The sequence below is a fragment of the Coturnix japonica genome, chromosome Z (assembly GCF_054131305.1).
Source record: "Coturnix japonica strain WE chromosome Z, WE-NBRP24, whole genome shotgun sequence".
Taxonomy (NCBI): Eukaryota; Metazoa; Chordata; class Aves; order Galliformes; family Phasianidae; genus Coturnix; species Coturnix japonica.
The window spans coordinates 55,184,656-55,208,813 of NC_140702.1; the positions used below are offsets into that span (position 1 = coordinate 55,184,656).

A 24,158-nucleotide genomic window follows, 5' to 3' on the forward strand; every position below is an offset into this window, starting at 1 on the left:
AGAGTTGCAGTAAAAGAATTTCATCATGTCTCTTTACCAGACTTTTATAAGACCTCCCTTACCGGAGAGAAGTACCCCTCACTTCACAATCATACCTTTTTCTCATTGTTGCTTTTTGCCACTACACACATTTGTGAGCAACTGTTGTCAAGGGTGAAGTAAACAGTAAAATTTCATGAACAGTCTCTACTGAACATCTTGAGAGTTAACGAAGTATTGCAACCACTGCCATCAAACTAGTCTGATGGATTAGTTTCACAAGGATCAAATACCTAGTTTTATGGTTGTGTTGCTCGCTTTCTTATGTTTGGAAAAAAGCAAACAAAAAAACCCAAAAAAACATCAAAAGTTAAAATAAATTTTGTAACTTTATGTACACTTAACTATTCTGAAAGGAGAGGAATATTCTGAAAGTAATGCCTCCTACTTTATGATGTTGGCCTACAACATCAGAGGCAGATGTTGGTGGCATAGAAGTAGAGTCTGAACCTTCGCACCAATATTCTGGTACGTTTTGCTGCTGTGCAATGGGTGGCAGCAGAAGAGCAGTCTGACAACACAATGTCTTACATAGAAGTGAATGTGAAGCAAAGTTGTGTCACTGAATTCCTCCACATGGAAAAAAATGGCACCCACTGACATTCATTGACACTTGCTGAATGTTGATGGAGACCAAACAGTGGATGTGAGCTCAGTGAGGCAGTGAGTGGTAAATTCTGACTGTGGTGACAATAGATCACCTCTGCTGATGCAGATTTTTTGAGTGCAGCATGCAGGCTCTCATTCTTTGCTAGCGAAAATGCGTAGCTAATGATGGTGATGTTGTTGAAAAATAGTGTTTTGTATCTAAGAATTTGCTCTATCCAATGGCATTATTGTGCTCTTTGTATTTTTTTGTTTTCGTGAAAATTAATAGGAGGCATTACTTTTGGAATGACCCACTTGTCTGTGGCCCAAGACTATTCCACTTCACTTGGGGTTGCACAGGCAACCCAAAAATTGGACAACCACAGCCTAGACACTTCTGTGAAACCTGGTGGCTGCAATTGTAGGTGCTATACCAAATTACCCCCAAAGATTTACCACTAAACAGACTTTTCTGTAGTGGTTAAATGGAGCCATGTTAGAACAATATTTCAAAATCGGAACTTGGAGAAGATAACCTTTGCATCTCAATAGCAGCATATTTCACTAGTAGTAAACAAGCTATGGCTCTAAACCAAAATGAAAGCAAAGCACAGTTGAAGAATTTGGTTACTTGGGAGATACTGGAAATATTGTGGAACAGTAGTTAAGGATCGGCTGTTATTTCTAGCCATGTTGTAGATGTTTATATTTTGTATAAAGCCAAGATGAGATGGAATGGATTGCTGCACAAAGTATTCAAAAAGAGCACTGTCAAGTGCGACTGAGATGTACAAAAGTGTCTGTGCAGCATGGCCAGAGTATATAGGGCCAGGTTGTGTTACAGGTGTGACAGACTAATGGCAGTAATGCAATTGACACTTCAGCTGCTACCCTAATTTATTTATTTTTTTCTATGTTGTGAATTTTTTCAGCTGTGGTTCAGATGTCTTATTACTGAACATCAGACTTCTACGTAACTGTTAATCTCATGTATATGTTAAATTTGGTGCAGAAAATACAACTACTTTTTCAGGGCTGAGGATTTCATACTTTTCAAATTGTGTTCAAGAGAGTAGTCAGTGCTGCATACTGCTGCAGCCTAGGCCAGAACTGATTAACAACTGAGTCTTAGTAGCTTCCTTCTTGCTGTTCATAAGTAAGAAATAGTGTCTGTTGTGTTTACTGTGGAGTAATCCAGGAGCAGCAATGTATCAGTAGGATTCTCAGAAAACAAACTTCTTAGGAGGAAAAAAAAAGTATGCATGCTGGGACATTCAGTAACCAGTTGCAGAAATGGCTTAGTTCGTTGTTTTTTTTTTTCTGAAAGACTGCATTATTAGCAATTGTCACACAGTGTTTTCAGGATAAAGGTGAGTTGTACATCTTTATCCAAATCCCAGTGTTGCTTGAGGCATGGGAAACAGTGAAATTTTACATTCTGAGTTTGAACAGTGATGTGCAGACTTGCATATATCTTATAATAAATACTGCAGCTCAAAATAAAATATACAAATAAGTGAAAAATAGCCTGAATTGATGCAGTTTGATCACATATCAGTCTGATTGTCTACAGTGCTGTGAAATGAAGGACATAACAAATAAAACCTTAGCATGCTTTGCAAAGTGTGATCATTCATAACAGCCTTTCCCAAGAGCCAAGAGTATATGCTATGCTTTACTCTGAAAAACAATGCAATAATGTGTCGTAAAGTTACGTGCAAGACTGTGACATTTGAATACTCCTTATAGGAGCTGTTTTTGCAACTCAGTGATGAGAAATACTTGGCAAAGTATGCATTTATTAAAGACAGGCTTTACTATATTTTCTTTCCATGAAACTACTGTTCAGCCAAGAATTCTCCAAGCATTACCACTGTGTTAGTTAATAAGTATATAGTGGATGTTCTGTTTTGTTGGTTTTTTTTGTATATACTGTTAACCCCTTACAGCTTATTCCTTAAGGGTGAGTTCAAGCTGTTCCTAAACTGTTTAAATTGGATAAAATAATTTAGAATAATCTTTTCTTCATTCAATCCACTGTAACTGCAGTATTTATTCAACTGGTTACCATAAAGAATTGAGTTTAGGACAGCATTCCTCTTTAGGTGAGGAATGTAGCTTAGAGAATTTTGTGTGTCTTGTATGTATGGCTCTGTGATGCAGCAAAGCTTTATTCAAAAAATACCACTATTATTATGCTTTTCCTCTTCATTCCCCCCCACCCCCCTTCAAACTTTTTTTGTAGGTTGTATTCCTTCTGTTGTTTTTTTTCCTCATTTAGATCAGCAGCTTCCATTATTACAGCATTTTGGTAGTATTTCAGAATATTCTTTCAATACGAGTGAAATATTCAGGAGAAGGCTAAATGTTCGCAGATAACAATACAAATGCATCTGCTTGAATTACAAATATTTAATTAAAGTGTGGTCTTGCATTCAATTAAATACTCAAACGCTTCTCTTCTTACAGTCACTGTTAATTTGTGTGTCTGAGGTCTTTATTGCAATACGCAATCTTTAAAAACACTACTTCTTTGCTGTTTGGCAATTAAATCCTTCCTACACTGGAATATTCTATCTCAGTTCAGTCCATACTGCTTGCTGCATCTCCTTTTTTAAACAGTTACAGTTTGATCAAGGTTGCAGTGGTTTAGAAAACCTGATTGGCCAGATATCAAGAGACAGTTTTCTGTAATAATGTCTACAAGTGGCAGTTTACTGCCTTAGGTGAAGAAAGTTCCTGTGCCTTTAAGCAGTTAGAGAAGCTAAGGAAATTCTAATCAAACTTACTGCTTTTAAGAGCAATAAATGCTGCTAATTGAGTAAACTGCAACTTGATTTGTTTATTTTTTCATTTTAGATAAATATATTTTGCAGATAGCCCAGAACTTAGTATAAAGTGATCCAAAGATGTACCAGTCTCCTGCAATTGCATCCTCATCCCTTATATAGATAATTCTTTTTGGAACAGGTCAAATGATTTGGGTTTCTTCCTCAGAGGCCCTTTTCTTTGGGTGCATGGTAGTGCTATCTCTGCTGGGTATTGAAAGGAGGAGTGTCTGAGATTGCAGTTACACAACCTCCTAACATCTCAAGTGTCTGTTTTGTCTGGACTTCCTTCGTGCAGCATTCTTGCGCAGAAATTTCAAGGCTTTAGTCTGGGAGCACTGGGTCAAAGAATATCTCTCTTTGAAGGGCATGCAGGAGGTTTTTTTGTTTCATTACATAGTATTTTATTTTCTATCAAAGCATACTCATTCTGAAGAGCTTGCTACAATGCTGTTCAGAACAAATTAAAGGGGTATGGTTGTGCCATGTTTAGTTTGTCTGGTTTCCAACAGGTTATTCAACTTGCAAATGCATGTCTGATTTTCTAAGTCCAAGTATGTAAGCAGTGTTTCTAATCTGCTACTAAGAACAAAAGTAAGCTGTTGATATAGTCTAGTAATCAAGAGGCGTAAAGCAGTAACTTCATTTTTGAAGCTGTTTTGTTGTTTTGCTTTTCAGAGATTAGGTCATATTTTCATGTTCTCACGAACTGTGCCATTACTCCTAACTTGCCTAGAATACTTAAATAGTAACCCTTGCTATGAAATATTTTAGTAGATAACACAGATTCCTTTTGTATTGCAAGGAATAGCAAGTAAACAAGTCCTTGTAGTGCCATTGTTTTTCTGTTCACTAAAATGTCTCTTTCCATGTCTGTGTAATAAATCCAAGTTCTTGTAGATAAAACACAAGTCTTTCTTATTATCTAGGAAAGTCCTGCTTGTAGATTTGAAGGCTGTTTCTATTTGTGAAGTTCTTGCTGAACCGCTTTATTAAGAAAGAAGAGTTTTCCATGTCTGGAAGGGGAAACTGTATCCCCGTAATTCTGTGGGAATCCTAGAGCATCTTGGCTGGGAGGAGGAGAGGTGCAAGGCATGCTGCAGTAGTTTTGTGCTTCTGCAGTAGAAATTTCTACTCAGATGATCAATGATGAAATTTAAAGAGATGGTCTTTCAATTTTAGGCGGCTTGTTAAGTGCCTTTTAACTAATTTACAGCTGGTTTCTCAAATTATGAATGTTGAATTGTGAGTGAGGACAAGGACCATAGAGAAAGAATCCAATGTTCAAACCACAGAATTTTTTGGGTCATGTTTAGTGAAGCACTGTAGGGAAGCTGTTTAGTTTCAACATATGATTCTATCCATTCCATAATGACAATCTCTTTGCTTTTTGTGCAAAAGAACACCTTTGCTTGATGAGTAAATAACTTTTATCCTGTCAGCCTGAAGATTGGGTTGAGAAGAACATGAATTATAGGGAATCTCTACCAAGCATTGGCTAACAAAGCACTGACAAAGACATGCAGAATTAACGGAGTATCTTTTCTTGAGATACTATTATTATGCTGCAAATGTTAAAAATACAAATTAAGAATATGATTAGTAATTCCTATTACCAGCTCGTGAAGAAGTGTACCGTTTTTCTTTATAGACTCATCTTGGATGTGTACTCATGTAAATTTAAAACAAACAAACAAAAAACAACAAGGAAAACCCAAACTTTTTCAGTGCAAGCCGGAATTATCATGTATCTGAAAGTTTTCATTGAGTAACATGTCAACTGGACAGAACATTTTTAAAGATAAAATGTAGTCAGCACTCATGTTTTATTCTTTATTGTTCTGTTTTTTTTTATTTTTTCTTAGGGGAACGCATTTTTGCCACCATGCCAGTTCCATTCAAAAGCATTCCTGGGTCAAATAATTCTGGCTGTCTGATAAGTCAAAGGTTGAATATCATCTTCTGTAATGCCTGTTTCAAAAAAATAAAAATCTTACTGTTTTATCACTGTTCAGTAAACATAATTGCACATTGTATTCTCCTTTGATTTCCCTCTTCCCCTCCCCCCCACCCCCAGTAATAGAATGCTTAAAAGAAAGCTGTAGTGTATCGAAATGAATCACTGAATTTGAATAGCAGCTTTTTATTTTAATGACAGGTTTTGGTATTATATTAAAAGGTAGAAGATCATGATTTTCTGCCCTGTTAGTAACCTTAAGGGCTAAGACCTACAGACCTATGCACAAATTACAGTAAACTCCTAGATAGAGCAAACAAACACACACGCACACACACACAAAGAGCTTATAAAATAACAGTAACACCTACTATTTATGATACTGCTTTTTACAGGAAGGTTGTAGATTGATTGCATTTTAACCATACAGGTAAATTTAAAGAAACAGCTTTTGTTCAGTGGTATTCAGTCACGTGTTTATGGATTATGATTAAACAGTTGAAGCCCCGTGAACCCAACAGGAAATAATGAATCTGTTATTGTTCATAAAGATCTTTCTAAAACACATTGAAGGCTTAAAAGCTGTGTCCACTAATTAACAAAATATAGCGAACATTTAAGCTGTTAATAGCCGCAGCATCCCTGATGCATAGACCTTCCTATGGTAGCACTGCATAACAGTTCTCTATTGTGCATCTCTTTAATGAGGGTAACTGTGTCCCTTCTTTTCTTGCTTCACTACCTGCTGTGTATGGAAATTGTGTACACTATTTAGCACCCGCTTTCAACTTTTGAAGTCCATGCATATTACATAGGAGCATTACATCTTGCATTAGGGTAAGGAACAGCTTTTAACAGGTCTGGCTTCCTTCTAACTTCCTAAATGCAACTTTTCAAAGCATGCCCAAACAAGGGATCTGGCTCGTAATTTGCATTTCTTGATTGGGGATTTGCTTTCTGTTTTTCTCCCCTGTGTCTCAAACCACTAGTTACTTTGTGACAAAGATCACAGAAATCACTTTAATTATAAAGAAGGTGTAAAGAAAAGAGAACATGCATCACAATGGAAGCAGGCATTGGCTTACATGAACTCAGGATTTCTGGATATTGTAGTGTTCTCTGCTCTACTGTGACTGTATTGTCAGATTAAATTTTAAAACAGTACTTTTTGCTTCCTCCATGCAAACCTCTGATGAATACCCTTTCCCCCCCCCCCTTTTTTTTCTTTGTTTTTAATGAAATCTGCATAGTTAACTAAAATTTTAACCCTTCGATTTAAATCCCTTATAAGTGTTCCACAGCTACCATTAAGGAGGGAGTAAATAGGTGGTTAGGAAGTGAAACAAAAGGAACACTGGAATACAAAATAATGGAATTCTTTTAAATTTTTTAGGTATTTTGTGCCCTAGCTACCAGCCCAGGGAGACTGCTAGCTAATTAAATTGAATCACCATAGCTGTTCCGTACGCTGCAGTGATGTTGTTTACAGCCGTATTGTGAGAAATTTCACTGGAGTTATCAAGTCTTAAAATTTTGACATGCATTAGAATTTTAACTCAGCAGCTCAGGTTTTAAGGTATCTGTCTGGATTATGAATTGGCTCTGTAAAAGCCAAGGTTCACAAGAGCAATTGCAGTGCTTATTTGTAAGTAGTACACCGGTTCACTGTCAGCTTTTGAATGCTGTTCTCCCTTGGATCATTTGCGACTATCTGTTTTGGCACAAAACTGCAAGAACGCATGGCAATCATACATCTCACAGAAACCACTTCCCCTCCTCACATACATACAGATAACTTCTAGTGAATCTTAAAAGTAAGGACTTCACTAAAACAGCTTTGGAAACACACACAAAAAAATGGAAAATACTGCCAGTATCCCTGGATTGTTGGCCAGGACTTTCAGTGTCTGTGATTGAAACTTCTTTTTATATACTGGAACGCTTTCTAAATGCAGGTAAAGTGAGACTGCCTCTCCTTTAATTTGAAAGCTTATGGTCTAAAAATGCTGCTGTTGTTGTATTCTTAACTACTTGATTTTATTTCTCTGTTCTTAATTTAAGGATTGTGAAACTTTTAAAAATTGTTGACTGTAGGAGCAGTGTATTTTTAAATACCTTACAAATAATGACAAAAAACAAGCCAGTTGCTTTTGTGCGTGTCAGCAAAAGATGTACTTACATAAGCTTTGAATGAATCCTAGATAGTATGTGCTATGTAAAACTTACTGTGTTGTAAGAAAAAGCAGTTTACAGGGTCGGCTATAAATAATTCGGGGGCTTTTTTTCCTTGTTGTTTTGGATAAGCACTTTGTTTATAATTTTCTCAATCTGAAGAATGTCACGGCCACATTGAATTCTCAGGTCATTACTAGACGAAACATCTATTTTTATAAATATATCATTCTTCCAGTATTTCTCTCCTAACCAGCCCTACTTCCCTGTATTTAGCAATGACGTTCTTAATTTTTGTCAAACTATGAAATCATACACTTTTTTTCTTTACTTTCATGACCTTTACCCAGACAGTATACCCAAAACTAAGAGGTACATTTACAGGAAAAAATGCATTAAATAGTTGGGTTTTTTGTTTGTTTGTTTTATTTTGGTTTTTTTGTCTTGCTCTTTGACTCCTTTTTGGCAGGAAAAAAAGCTATACTAAGCATGCAGTACCTGTCTGTGCAGAAAGTGGAACTTACGTGCTTCGAATGCTTTATTTCTAAGTCTCAAAATGTTGTTTACCTGTCCATCAAAAGTACAGACTGAATAGTAGGCATTTTTTGCGAGTCTGTCGTGCATTATGGTTTGCCAAGAAACTACCTCTCTGCTTTGAGGTTTGTTGACCTATCAAGAAGAAGCAAAATCTTGTAGTTCTGTTTTTGTTTTAAGTATTGTGGTTTAAACTCATAAAAACACAAGTTAGCAGATTTTGCCATAAATTTTAGCGTTAATCACTTTTATAAACACAATTCTTCTGTGACTTGCTGGGAACAAATGTCTATGGGCAATTTGGGAATGCAACTCAGAGTAAAACTGAAGAATGGAAAGATTGGTTGGGGAGGAGGAAGTTTTCTGCTTACTATAATGAAGTAACATTTGTACAAAGCAGCTGTGATTTTTGGAACTCCCAACTGTCTATGCCTGCTTTCTCTTTCATCTTGTTCTCTGAGCAATTCCAAGTGACACTGTCTTAATGGTGGTGCATCGGATGTGGTATGCTGTGATTGTCAACCAGCAAGAAATAATATTGGGCACACAAAATATTGAGAAATACGAGTGAGTTTTTGTGCAATGGAGTGACAAGGACTTTCTCAAGGAGGTTGTTTGACAGTGGCAAAGTTTGGCCACCAGGGCTGTTAAACAAGCAGCTCCTTGGTTGTGAAATGCAAACTGATGAGCAGTTTGGCTGAAGCTGATAGTGCTTGTAGATGGGCTGTTTTAGGTACTCACACCTCCTTTCCACTTACAGTGATTCTGTTAGTGTGATGATACCAGCTTCCATTCGTGCCAGTTTCATATCCTTTTCCCTATACCCAGTTTTTCTTTACGGTTTTCTGTAAAACTGCCTATGGAAAGATATGTTCTTGAAATAGAAGCTTTCTTGCTGGCATTATTTTTGAATTCAGTTTCATGTTTACAGTGTTTGGTTTTTTGTTTTTTATATATGTTTCTTTCAGTCCTTTTCTGAGGTTTTTTATTGATCTGAGGCTTAGTTAGACGGGAGAACACATGTTAGGTACCACGTGTTGTTCACAGATCACTATGATAATGCAAAAAGATTGTGAAGCCTGAAAGAAAACGTTATTCAGAGTAATACAGACTTTCCTAAGGGCAGAGACACTTTTTTCGCCCTCGTTATGTCTGTAGCTGTTAGATAAATGTTGTCTGACCGTGCTGAGTTCATTCTGCTCCATTGTTCCATTCACAATTTCCGTAGTAGACTTTGTACTCTTACACTTACTTCAAAAATAGTGTGGCGGAGTGCAGAAGTATGTTGTCATCCTGACTTCCAGCTGAAGCAGCTGAGCCCACTAAATAAAAAGCTTCTGTCACAGCAGCTATTTGGTGGCTTTTATGTAAGGCAGACTGTGCTTTCATATCATAGCTCCTACAGAAAGTATATTGCAACACAAATCCACAGCCAGACTTCATGCACTCAGGATAGTAAAACACTCTGGGGATGGGAAAGCAAGCAGGCTGCTCCCATAAAGTACAGAAAACTTCTCCTTTCCCTCATTTCTAACAAGTGTAAACTCCTGAGGTTAAGTAGGTGGGGCAACCGGAAGTAATTACTAAGGCCAGTGGCATTTTTGTGGTTTAATAAAGGCAGAAGCTAATTATTCAGTTTTTATTTAAGTGAAATGATGCCAAAAAGGAGGTTCCTGCAGAGCAGCTGCACTCCTTCAGTGTTACCCTAATTTACCACAGACACAACTGTCACAAACAGAACTTTTAAATTTGATATATAGCCACGAAAGTAAGGAGCCTTTTGTCTGGAGTGCATGCAGAAGAACTCCTTTATACAAATCAACCGGCAGATGACGGACAATGATGAAAATTTGATTCTTTGAAGTCATAATGGTCATTGAAATGTGTGAAATTCTGGTATTGAAAAGAGAGCGCCTAGCAAGACTCTAAATCCTGGGTGGTTGCGGGAAGCTTGCTGGGAGGTTTTTCTGTGTTTTGACATCAACTTCCCATTGCTTGTTCCCTGTTTCCTTTATTAAAAAAAAAAAAAAGGAAAAAAAAAAGAGGGATGCTAAACAGTAGGTAGTTGATAGCAGCTATGTACACTTTTTGCCAATGTGTGGAGTAATGTCTGAGTTGAAATATGACACCATTCAGCACACCTGACTCACCCATTCAAAAACATTTCAGAGATATTTCCAATCATTTTATCTCTTTGCCTTGAACTGCAGAGTTCAGTTACTTTTATTTTTTGGTCATGGTGTTGTGAGTGTGGAACTTTCTTGAAGACGTAATCCCTTTCCTTTGAATGTCACATTTACGCTGAATCCTGTTTTCATCAATGCTGCTCCGGTGTACCCATTTTTCTTCCTCTTATGTAGCACTTCCACCATTTCTTGTTACTTCTTCCAGAGCAGATTTAACAGTTCTTCCATCATGACCAGTGATTTTAAGTAGTATAAGCTTTAATAAAGGCACAAAGTCCTTGTGCTTTGTAGGCAGTTGGATGCTGGGTGCAATTTGTTTTGCTTTAAAAAGTGTTTTGTCCCTCCCAACCTATTTCGAGATCCAAAATGTCAATACTAAGAAGTTACTATTTAAAAAAAAAAAAAAAGAAAAAAAGAGTGGATCTATATTACCAAAACCAAAATGGTCATAAAAAGTCTTTCAGATGATAGCCCACGTTAAAAATGAAATGGGATTGTTAATTTTCAGTAAAAGTAAAGCTATGCAGTTCAGATCTCATCTTTTATGTTGTCACCTTATTATTTAGAATTTGTGATGCTGAACACCTCACTAATATTTTAATATGCTAATAGAGCTAAATTCCGTAAGGAACACTTTGAAGGGGAAAAAAAAAAAAAAAAAAAAAAAAAAAAAAAGATAGTAGTGTGAAAATAGCTGTCAAAAACATCTTTGTTTTGGAAAGTTGGTTCACAGGTAGTTTCAGTGAGAACTTGAACTCAGAACAAAGCTCTGAAGACACAGTAGAGAGTTCAACCCAGTGCAGCACAGTTCTTTTCAAGTATTATATTGTTTTAATGGAATCTTGGAGCGGGAGCTTTAGCCCATTGAAATGTCGCTTAAAGGACAGGTTCTTCTGTCACTAGCTGGAGCTGTGTGGATGAAATGATCACAATAGAGTGTTGTAATGCATTTTAAAAGTGTGAGAAATCAGTTTGTCTAGACTAAGAGTGCGCCTACAGGGAATAGGAATTTTAGAGCTTCTGTGCTCTTTAGGTGTCAAGTATGTGATAGATGCCAAGCCTTTTTATTCCATATCTTTGGCAACAGCTCAGCTATGCTACAGTACCTTACACATCTACAGCAAGCAAAAACAGTGATTTTATGTCAGGACAACTTGGGCTTCAGAAACCAGAAACTCATTGTCCTAACAACTGTCTGTTCAATTGCCAGTTTTAATATGGGGAAGATATCAATAAACAATCGCTGGATTCCCAGAAGGCATGGAAACTTCAGCTGTAATGAATCAAAGTGTGAAGAGCTAGCAACACTATCTAGTTATTTTAGTTTCTGAAAGCAGGCAGGTTTAGATTTTACCTTGAAAATAATTTTTATGGAATTAATCCTATATTATTGGTGAAATAACTGATTTGGAGCCGGACTTGTGCCCAAAAAGCATGACTTGTAGGGACTGGGGATTTGATCTGCTTTTGGTTTTGCTCTCATACATACGAACTAGTCAAGGATTTATCTTTTTTTACAACATTTTGCTCATACATATTGTGCTTACTGGTTTTTAGTAACGAGTTTTTAAATTGTACTGTATGCACTAATGTGTAGTGTTCACGGTTTTCTAGCATGAAAGCTTCAAAAGATGACATGCATCCATAATACTGGTTTATACAATATTTTATTTTAATCCCAGAGAATACTAGAGGAATTAAAAGACCTCCAAATCTGAAGCATAAAATTCACAATGGCCATAGAAGTTGCCGAGAATTATGATGGGGAAAAACATGTTTATGATTTTGTGCCATTTCCAGGCTTGCAAATTTGGATGTATTTGGTGATAACAAGCAAACCGGTTTGCACATAGCAAAGTCCAGATTATTTCAATGGCCATAATAAAATTACTGGAGAACAATGCAGAATGTTCTCAACCAGGGCATGTTTTTTAAAATATGCATTTCAAGAGTGCTACAGTGGTCCAGGTTTATAAACACACAGAAGTCACACAAAACTTCTACTGCATTAAAGAAAAAAAAATAATTAAACAAAGCCATCTGCCAATTCAAATAAGAAAACTTGAAGCTGTTTCCTCCTGAAGCTGTGGTTCAAGCTTCAGCAGTCAGAAATGCCAGTCTGTCTGTCTGTTGGGAGGTGTTCTGTGTGTGTTGCAACATTTCACTTAAGTGATAGTCTTTCATATCATTTCTAGACTCTTATTGAAAATAAACATTATTTGATCCTAATAAAAGCATTTGTAATGGAATTGGTAAGATATTTGGACAGTTGCCTTTTGGTAGTCTGTGTAGAACATTTAGAGTGTAAAAAATTAGTGTTCGCATTTGTTTGTTTTGTCTTCTTTTCTAACTGCAAATACAAATAAAACGTTTCAGACATGCAGTAGTTTTGAGGGACTGATCTCCCAGAGTCAATTTGCTGAAGAACAGAAAAATATAAGACTTGCCTCATTTCAAGTGATGGTGATTCAAATGGTTTCAAATGATGGTCAGCACCAAGGGCTTTTAAGTTTGCTGCAAAGCAAAATCCCATAAATTTAGTAGCTACAGACTTGTAAAGCCACAGTGTTTCCTTTAAACATGTTTGCCTTTTCATGTGAGTCATGCCACTGCTGGTGAGATGAGTTCAATGTGCCCAACATTCTGTTGGGTTCTTTTTTTTTTTTTTTTTTTGGACAAACTACTTTACTACTTGGTTCCAGAGTGAGGAGGGGAGGGAGTCCAAGGAGCTCCCACTGGCCTTTTAAGTATGTAAGGAACAGAAGTAGTTTAGCATCCTTAGAGATGGATTTGATGTTTGATTTTGCACTCTACTGTACAAGGGTGAACTGACAGGTTAATTTTATGTAATTACTGTTTAGTTTCTAAAGAGAAAGTTCACTTTAATTATATCAGATGCTGCTGAGAGTAATTTTTCATATCAGTTCATGTGAGATTTTTACTTATCTTATTCCGTACTAAAGTCAGCTAATACTTTTAGACTGCTTTTTGTGGTCCTTTATTTTTTATCTTCATTATGTTTATTTGTGAAGTGCACAGAAGCAAAACCTTAAGATAGGAGGGTAAACTACTTCTGACATTATGAAACATGTGTTTGGTTTGGAAGGCTGGAATCTTCTAAATCATTTTGTCCTTCACAAGAATACCCAAGTGTTACCAGTGGCAAATGGTGCAAAATCATGGAGAAACTTCCTTATCGAAATGACAAATTAGTGCACAATATCTGTTCAAGAAATGTGTTTTCAGGCTGACACAGGCTGTTGAGCTTTGGGCGTTAGAGCCCTTGCTGTTAGTGAGGAACTAATGGTACCAAATTAGGTAGCCTGCAGTAATCTACATACCTTGAGTTTAAGTGTGGGGGGGTGGCAAACAAAAGCCCTGCAGTTTGAGATGGGGCTAGTAAAGTCAGCTGATGGGCTGACAAGAAATTTTGTTCCGTGCTTAAAAATCAACTAGTAGCCTTGAGAAGAAACAACTCTCAAAATCAAGCGCTCGCAGCTTGTGTCAAGTTTAGCCTTACTGTTTAAAGAAGAGGGGTCAACTTTATTTAACTAATCAAATTTAACTAATTAGAAAAATAAGAGAGGTGATTTCCAGTGCCTGCTCTGCCATGTCAGTTGTTGGATTATTGTAGAACATATAAATTGTGCCTCCTCCTTCATGCTGAGCATTGCTTTATGCTTCAGTCTGGTTGTTTGTTAATTGTCTTCAGCCATAAGCCCAAGTGAAAGCATTTACACTGTTGCACCCAAATGGCTGGCAAGGATTTTGGTGGGAAGACCTGCTCATATTTGGTTCAGGCTCTTGATGTTAATGTAAAACTTTGGGATTTGTCCATGCTCGAGTGTATGCTCTAATTTTCCGTATAAGTGTAAAGAAAGAGCTTATGATACAATTCCATGGTAGCTTTAGCTTGCAAATTGGATCAGTCTTGGCTTCACAGCTGCAGTTGGAGGGTTGGACGGGATGTCCTGCTCTACCTCTGGCTATTGTATAGGTAGGAGATGAGCAGGTTCAGGTGGCTGATCCATGTAAAATCTTATTGAGCCAGGGGAAGCAGAATGATAGCAGCCCCCATTGTGAAACTGCTTCAACATTATAAAACTGGACTCATAGTCTACGCTTCTGCAAAACTCTCATATTGTAATTAAAAATAAAAAATAAAAAACAAGCATAACATTAGTTCACAAGCCTTTCATATGAACCCTTTTTTTTTTACAAATTCCATTGTGTTTTAATAGGATATCTCTACTTTAACCGGTGTTCCAGATGAGCACATCAAAACCAGAAGAGTTCACATTTTTGTTCCAGCACGTAATGCAATGCAGGCAGGAGTTAACAATACAAAGAAATGGAAGATGGAATTCGACAACAGGGAGCGCTGGGAGAACCCTCTGATGGGTTGGGCATCTACGTGAGTAATTACTGAATTTGGAGATGCTTTTCTTCTATGTTTGACTTACACCAGTCATGTACATTTTGAATTTATCTTTCTTTTTGTAAGTCTACAGCACTTATGTCAAGTAGGTGTTCAGGTTTGTTTGTCATATGATTAATGATCATGTAAATACAGACTTTAGTTTACAAAGTCTTCTTCAAGAGTTTGAAAAATGTTACCCAGAAATTTCAGATACTGTATTTGTGAGTATTGTTGCTGTCTAACAGCACTGGGGAAGGAAGGTTATTAGATACCTGAAGCAGTAAATCCTTCTCAGCTGTCAGTTCCATATATTAAATTTGATGATGCATAAAATAATGATATCTAGCAATTGGAATATATTAAATTTGATTATGCATAAAATAATGATATCTAGCAATTGGAATTTCTTTTTACAAAGTTTTATAAAAATCCTAAAAATCTGAAATGAGGAATTTTTTTTTCTGTTCAGAAAAGTTAACTATTCTCTGCAAACAAATATCAAACAATAGAAATTAATCTTCAGACTTCAGAAAGGATACAACATGTTCTCAAAATTTCTGGCTACAATCATACAGGTACGTATGATTAAAGAGCACAATCTGCTGATAAAACTAAATTGGAATCTTCAAATATGAAATATTCAGAGATGTTTGTGGTTTTTTTTTCCACAAACAATTACCAATATTGTAAATTTTTAATAGTTTGGTTTTCAAAATAACTCTGAAATCAAGTTATGATACTTGCAGCATGTATTGTCTTGGTTGCACTGGCCTTGCAAAGAAATTAGGAAAGCTGAGGTAGTACATCATTAGGTGAGGAAAAATATTAACTAGGAAGTAAAATAATTGTATTATAATGCCCCATTAAAACCCTTCATTTAAATCTTTATGTAATGATCTTCATCTTAGCAAGTTTTGGGGTTTTTCACCATCTTGTCTTAAGCATATTTAAACTGCTGTGTGAGACTTCAGAGACCTAACATGTTTATGGCTGGTGTGATTCCATTGCTGCGAGTATCCACTATATTTAGCAAGCCACGATTGAGTTGTTTTGCAGTGGCCTTAATTAGGTAATAGACTGTTGACCAGCAATACACCTTTCCCACCTGTCTTATATTCTCCACAAAGTGTCTAGCCACTACTGTATGGTTTATTTATACCCTGCACAGATTACAGCACTGTAACAGGTGCCAGTAACACCAGCTTTACAGTTCAGGTTTAATTTAACTTTTCTTCTAATTCCTCTTTGCTGGGAATGTACCCCCTCCAGACAACTTATTTTCTGGGTGGGATTCTGCACATTCTCAGCCAAAATAACAGCTTTTAAATTTTCTGTCCAACTAGAGAAATGTGCCGTGTTATTAAGGGCTTACCTGAATGCTAAACTGTCCTGGAGTGAGTTTAGCATAGTATATAAAATGGAATGGCTGTTCTGAATTAATCCATCCCTGAATGCATTTTTATTTTGCAGTAAGGGAAGGAATATTTCTCATGTAAACAAGCTCCAGATCAGCCAAATGTGAGGGCTGTGTTGTGAATTGACACTGCTAGGTCAAGGGTTTTGTAAACTATTTTGTATCCATTCATTCTTTAAAGAGCTCTCACAAGAAATATTAGTGGACATTCTGGCAATTTCAAGTTACTGTTCAACTCCCGGAAAAAACTAACAAGTATCTTCTCTTCAGATTAATTTCTGCAGGAGTTGTTCACCAGAGAACAATTTTGCCATTTAATTTTGAATAATGTAATATAATTAGTGATCTCTTCATAGAGTATTTTTTTTTTCAGTGCAAGTAACACAGTTACAGATCTAAATAAAATAGATCTGTGTCATTTTGTTTTAATTGGGAGCCTTCATTACAGGAAAGTAGATTAATAGTTCTTGAGTATATCCTAACATAAAGCGGTTAGTTAAGAAACACAGAAATCATATGGTTCCCATTGCATAGGCTCATATAAAAAGAACAAAATGTGGAATTCTTATTTGCAATCACTGATAGACAGCCTAGAGCACAGGAAATCCTGTAGCAGTGTTACTACCGTCAGGACATCATGTTGGCCTTTCTGAACTCTGCTGTTTCACTCACAGATTATCACAAATTTAAATACATGGGTAGCTTATTCAGAGAAAGAAATGAAAAAGCTGTGTTTAAATTGGGTGAAGGATGTACATAAAGGAAAACAGAACACATGATTTCTTCATTTCATTGTTTCCAAATTGCTAATGTTTGGGAAGGCTTTCACGAAATGTGCAGCACTGAACAGGTACAAGTTCCACACTACACAATGAACTTAAATTATATTATTTACTGCTCAGTAGCACTGACTAGATTTTTCCAGCCTCAGAATCTAATCACAGAAGAGATGTCCAAAAAGCATTAACTGTCCAAATATTGCAATATATTGGGTTGCTTGATTATTCTTTGATCACACTGTGAACTAATTCATAGTCCCTAATTCTCTATACTCCCTTTATATGATATTTACGTAGTTTTAGAAAAACTCAGCATAATAGTACGTCAAAGTGTAATTTCTGCTTTTATCCAGTGTGTGGTTTTTTTGTTTTCTTGGGGAATATATCGGATTTATACATACATCAGATAAAATTACATTGTTGTCTTTGCTGGAAGCTAGATTCTCCCTCTCCCCCTCCCCCACTGCCAGTCATAGTCTTTGTCCTTTATTGTATAGAGTTCAATGTATCTTTGGTTGCTTTTTCTCTTCATTTACCCTTATAGCTTCAAAGAGAGAACAGTCAGAGACAGCTCCTTCAATAGTTGATTGCAATTTGGTCTTGTCTTGCAGTTGTCTCCTGGGCTAACATGCTGAATCAGGGAAGCACTAGGTTATTCTTGTGCTCCTGTAGCCCATATCTTGTATCTGTGAAAGTCCTGTAGATTAATTTTTAGAGCCCTACTTCTTCACCTTTTGTCATTGCTTTTAAATTAAGCTTTTAAAGCAAAACAAAAGTATTGTTTTTTACTGAGATTTTAATCTGTTTTTAAAAGTGCTTCCCTTATTTGCTTTCTTTCAGAAATGTAATTGTGAAGAGCCACTGTGTAATTGCTTAGCTAGCAGTTCAAGTTTCTGAACTTTCTTTTCAGTGATGGCTTAAGATCTCGTTGCCATCCTGGAGTGATTTTTGGAGGTCACATGACTTCAAATAAAATCTCAACTTTTCAGTTCTTCAATCTCTCATTAATTCCTGCTCTGCTGACTTTGATATTCTGCAGACCATTATTCTCCCACTGACTGCTCAGCAGACTTCTTCCCTCCTTAAATTGTTCTAAATGGCCTTAAGCCTCCTATTCTCCTAAGAAGATAGATACTGCACAGCTTTCAAAATCAAAAAATTGTTGTTGCAAAGCACTTGTTAAACTACTTACTGATGTTGTAATAAGTTTGTTGATTAAAACACTTAAAACATTATTTTTTTTGCATTGAGTTGGGGGGGAATTTCAGCAAACTGAAAGATGAAAAAAGTGCTATACACAGTGTAAAAGGTAATCCTAGAACTAATGAAAATGTAGGAATTTTGAATTGCTGACATTTTAGTCTTCTTTTGAAATGGTGTATTACAAAATAATGTGCAGTATAGCTTTTGGCTGGCACTTGAAATGCAGTTATAGTTATTTTATGTTTCAGGTGTTGTTAAAATTGGTCATCTGATTTCTTACAGAGCTGATCCTTTATCCAACATGGTTCTTACTTTCTCTACTAAGGAAGATGCCATTGCCTTTGCTGAAAAAAATGGTACGTATTATACATATGAGATACAATAGATTTGGTTTGCTGCTTGGATATATGGAACTGGTATAACTGAGTTAAAACCAGGTTAAATGTTTCCAGCATTCTACAGCTTTCATCAGTATGTGGTCCAGCTTAATTAGAGACAAACATTTCTTGATCAGACCTAATGTATAGAGTTGTTAGGCGATTATGTTGTGCACCAGTTAAAACTAGAAAGATTGATTAACCGTTGTGGTTAAAAAGCTGAACTGTGTCCCAGGCACCTAGCTTCTATTCTAAGATACAATTGAAATCTGTAAGTCTAGGAACACAGTTCTGTCCTTTTCATTGAGAACTATTACATAACAAAATTATTTAAAACCTCAAATTTATCTTCCACAAGTCCTAGACATTGCAGGTGTTCCGATAACAGTGGGATTCATTTTTAACACAGTTCACACTTGAGAACTCTGGAACTTCAGGTGAGCTATCTTTTCACCTGTCTCTTCCAAAGCATCCTCTGTGGGTAGAATAAGAGCACTGTGTCCAAACTGTGACTGCTGAGGATGGTCTGAAATTGAAACAAGGAGAAAACACTTGTAACTGGATGAAATTAAAAGTTTAGACTGTTGACCTAAATTCTTGTTTGTTCAATCTGACATCACTATTGAAAAACATGCAGCTTTTGTAACAAGGATGCGGAGATTGTTATGCCACAGTAGCCTTTAGTCATCTGGTAAGAATGTTCTTCCAGAGAAAGTACAGTCTGCTTTCTGTCCCCTTAGCTTGTATGACAGTTCAGGACAAGAATTATTTCCCCCTCCACTGTGGTATTTTTATAAAAGTGAGCTCTGCTGTTTGTTTTGAAAAACTGAAGGTGCCTGAGGAAGGCTGTTCTAGGGTGTGAAGTCTTGTCAAATATGGCAACCCCTTGCAGTCCAAAGTTAGATGTAACTAACAGTGGATTTTTGATAGATATAGCAGCCCAAGTCATGGTGCTGGCAGTTGCAAATCTCTTGGAGGCACTCACTGCCTTACTATCTATCTAGTATATAAATTGATGAAGCAATAAGCTGAGGCAGTAGGTTCCATTCCATCAGCCAAGTGCCTCAGATGTAGGTGTTCTAATGCTGAATGTTGTGATACCAAAGTCTGTCTCTGGATGTAGTTCTGGCTGTTTACTCAAGATTATATTGTTTAACCAGAACAGTAGGCAGAAGTCAGTACTTTTGTAGACTGAAAGAATATGTTTCCAAAACCTTGCCCCAGTGTTTCTTGTGGAAAAATCAGTATTGTTTCAACCTTACAATTGGAGGTAACCTCTCTGTGTCGATGGTGAATACATTAAATTGAGGCTCATTGACAGGACGACCTGTGCCTTAAAAACAAAACATGTTTTAATGTCTTCATGTGTACATTGAGCACTTTCTGTGAATAACAAATGTGGAAATTCAGGTATAAGTTCAACCTTTTCAGACTTAATGACATTTCGTTTTAAATCAAAGGAAGAAATATATCCTTGTATCAATATCAGTTGTACCTACACTTTTACCATTTCTAGCTTCCACTCAAGTATTTCAACTTTGAGTGAGATGTTGCAGCTGAAGAGACCAAACTTTGGAATACTGAGTGCTGCCCTGGCAACTTTCCAAGCACCTGGAGGCTGCAATTGATTTGCATTTTGATTTACATAAACACTGATGTCTCCACCTCCTCTTTTCTGACATTTTTTACCATTTCTCTTGCTTAACTATCACATAATTTACTTGTCTTCTATCACTTCATTCCCTTCTCTTTTCATTTTTTATGTTCTTATAAAAAGTTTAGCATTGTACTCCCTTCTCATGTTGAATTCTTTTCTTTGCTCTTCCTGACCTTGGTTCTTCCACCTTTCCTTTTTCTTTGCCTTTCCAAGGTCTGGATTGTTTTCCAAACTTTTAGGACTGGACTACTCTATGCCACCTTTTCCTTGTGACCTTCCCTTTCTTTGTTTCCTAGCTTTTTCCATTTTTTGTCCCAGCTTACACAGAGCCTTAGTACCTTCGTGATGCTCTGGAGTTGCAATGCTGTGAACTTGCAGAAATGCATACAAAAATGGTCATTGTTCACTGCTGAGATTTTTTTGCTGATGACTGTCAAGATTTCTGTAAGGGTACTGAAAGTTGAGGTATGCAAAGTCTCTCAATTGTTAGAACAGGCATGTGTCAAGTGCATGACATTTCTCTATTCCCTGCTGCCAGCTGCAAAGGAGGAACATAGTGGATTCCTATCTGGAGAAAAAGATACCAAACTTAAAAGGTTTAAGATGCATTTGCTCTATATTGTATACTATGAATATTTAAAATTCTTTTTTATTTTTTTATTTTTGTTTCCCCCCAACTGCCCCTCACCATTTCCCCCACAACTCCTAGGCTGGAGCTATGACGTGGAAGAAAAGAAGATTCCGAAACCTAAATCCAAGTCTTACGGTGCAAACTTTTCCTGGAACAAAAGAACAAGGGTGTCTACAAAATAAGTTGGCATTGGCTGTCTCTGACTGTGAATAAAGTCAGCTGTGCTGTATTTATAGTCCACGTATAATACATCTCTTAATCTCCTAATAAATTTGACCTTTAAACTACGAATGCATCTTGTGATGTCTATTTAAAATGTTTTTGATGTCTCCAATTGAACCTGTTACAAACTTCCCTATATATAGAGGAGATTTGGGGTGTTCATACTTGTAAAAAAATTGCTGCATTAGGAATCTATCAAAAGGAATGTTTGTGATCAGCTGCAACTTTAAAGAAAGGTTGTGCTTTATCTTTCACAGTAATTTTATATTTAATATCTTGTTTAAATTTCCAGCATGTACAGACTCTCTCAATACAAATGCGGGTTTTTTCTCGTACATAAGACAGATTTGTCTGTTGAATAGCAGAGAATGAGATGCATAATTTAACATTTGAACATAATTTAATTTAAATGGTTCTCTATAAATGTATGTTGTATAAGCTCCTTCTTGCGCAAATTAATATTGTCACCATTCCTGAATAACAGGATTGAATAATGTAAATAGAAACCACTGTTTTTGACTTAAATGTGCAGGAGACATAGTCAAAGACTGAGATTCTAATTATTTCCCCATTCTTCTCTTCCATCATGAAACAAAACCAGTTAAATATTCACAGATTGTCAAAGAGTGTCCAAATACCTCACACAACATCACCATATACATATTATGTAATTATTTCTCTGTGATTTTTATTGCTAGTTGTTTATCTGCATTGAAGTTTCCTGTTGCCTAACAAGAGATGTGATGATAGCATCTCAGCCTTAGTATTGAATATATAGCCTAAACTCAGTCTGTGTTACAAGACAATAAAGCATTGACTGCAATAATGTACATTATCATGTTTTGAATACTTTGTCTTACATACCTGTGGCTTTTGATTTATTTATTTTTCTTTTAAATTGTGTTTAAATTGAGATATCAGTTCAAGATCAGAGAAATTTATTATAAACTGGGGAGGGATATGTCTTTTGATATGCAATTTAAAATTTTTATCTCAAGCAGTTCTCACAAAAGGAACTGTCGAAACATTTCACAGAGCTCATGAATAGTGTAAGTGCAATCCACTGAATTTTAGCAAAAAGAAGGCATAAAACTATTGTATGTTGTTCAGATTTGTTTCAGTTTTAACCAGCTGCCTTATATGCCTGCTAACATTTATTTAAACCAGTGTTTATACCCAGTTTCAGTGTAATCAACCATTTGATGTAGTTATTACTCTACTTGGTCTTTTTTGAAAGCTGTGTTATGCAATAGAGCCTAAATTCCTCCAGGAGCTCCACACCAAACTGATATCTTAACAGTCCAGAATCTGCCGTATCTCTGTATTTCTGCTAAGGTAAATATGCTGTTCTTATTAAGGAAACGGTAGAAAGAAGAGCCATAGGGGCCATTGGCTTTTTTCTTTTTCTTTTTTTTCCTTTTGCATTTTGATAGTGAAGACCAGGAATATCTTACTTAAATGGTTTTTGAATTTAGAAAGATAGCAATCAAAATTAAAATCAAGAAGTGCTTGGGTGTCTTAACGCAGCCAGTGCACAGTCCAAGGTAATGACAGATAAACAGGAAATACTGAACATGGTTATTGCAAACCTACGGAGTTGGTGTATGTTGATTTATGCAGTTCATAACTAGAGCTAGTTTCAACTAGAGCAGTTTCTTTGTTTCTCCAAATAACAATTATTCAAAAGAGCATTCATTACATCAGATTTTTAGTTTTTTGCTTTTTGGTTTTTTTTGTGTTTTTTTTTTTTTCTTGGAAGAGGCTAGAGGAAGGAAATTCTTGTTTGTTTTATATATGCATAAAAAAACTAAATTGTAACAAATATATATATGTGATTCTCAAACATGCACTCTACTTTGATGTTGTTTACTGAGGTTTGGGTCAAGAACTTTTTACCCAGCCTCTTTCTTAGGACTTGGATGTTTTTTTGCCGTAGGGTATAGAGCTTCTTGATAATGAACAGGCTGACATTGCTGTTGTTGGTTATTCCTAATGTAGTATTCAAACCCTAGGAGTGAAATCAACTTCAGGAGCTTGCAGAAGTCAGAACATTACTACTGATAAGACTTTAGGGATCAAAAGCATCTAGTAATTACTAAACCTCATTACCTCAACAGTAACTTATCAAGTGCAGCAGCACAAGGCTTAAACAGAAATTGTGCAAAAGTCGTACTTGACCATGTTTTATCTATATGGGGTTATGGCAGGTAAAATTTTCCACAAATCCAGAATATATCAAAACAAAAGATGCAACAATTAACCTTCCATAGTTAATGATGCTTCTGAGTATCTTCAACCGCTAACTATTCAATAATAAAAATCTGTAAGGCTTTTTGAGACTCTTGCTGTAAGCAATGCATGAGGTTGGAGATATATCTCAATGACATACCTTGGAGGTAGCTGTCCATCATCAAAGTCTTCCTCGCTATAATGCTTCAAGATTCTGGAAGTTCTTCTTCTGAAATTTCAGACAAATAAAACACATTTTTACATGAGAGATTTACAGACATCTGAGGTATCCGATGATCTTACACAGAAATAATGAACTACATTTCAAAGAATCACAGGACAATTGCATACCATTCTTCAGAGAAGCCTTACACAGATGCCACATCTCCAAGGTACATGGTTCATATCTTTTATTTTACACCTCTTGACAATATGAAAGTTTAGATGCATGGGATTTTGAAAGATTGACCTCTCCAGTACAATAATTTCTGTTTAAAAACAGGAGCATTTTTGCTGAATTTTAGCTTCTTTTTAAAATTTTACCCAGCATTATCATACCCCTCTTCCTGTCACCTTGTCTCTTAAGTTCTTTCAAGGAAATCTGCTCTGTTAAGGTTATGTCTGTTTATGCCAATTCCATGGTGAGCCACAGTTGAAAAAAAGAGCAGCAAACCACACACAACCTTATTTAGCCATCTTGGATGTGCTTGGAACTACATTAGTCCTCATAGTCCTTCCTACTTAAGCCAAAGTAAAATGCTGCAAGTAAGAGCTCCCCATCCTGTTGCTGGATACACATACAATTATCTAATACAGATTTTAGGATATTATACTCCCTACAAAATGTGAGCACATACCTGCTGTGCTTTGATATATTTTGGATAGTTCTGCTGGGGGTGGGGGGGATTTTTAGGTCAAAACC

General features: G+C 36.3%; 1 protein-coding gene across 1 annotated transcript in view; it reads left to right on the plus strand.

Annotated features, from left to right (window-relative positions):
• The window catches only part of NDUFS4 (NADH:ubiquinone oxidoreductase subunit S4), a 43,661-nt gene extending 22,589 nt beyond the window's left edge, over positions 1–21,072 (plus strand). Inside the window, exons 3-5 of the mRNA XM_015848725.3 lie at positions 14,546–14,718; positions 18,403–18,476; positions 20,864–21,072. Coding sequence (XP_015704211.2) covers positions 14,546–14,718; positions 18,403–18,476; positions 20,864–20,967 — 351 coding nt within the window. The 3' untranslated portion in view covers positions 20,968–21,072. The remainder of the gene's footprint in view (positions 1–14,545; positions 14,719–18,402; positions 18,477–20,863) is intronic.
• Positions 21,073–24,158: the final 3,086 nt, after the last annotated feature.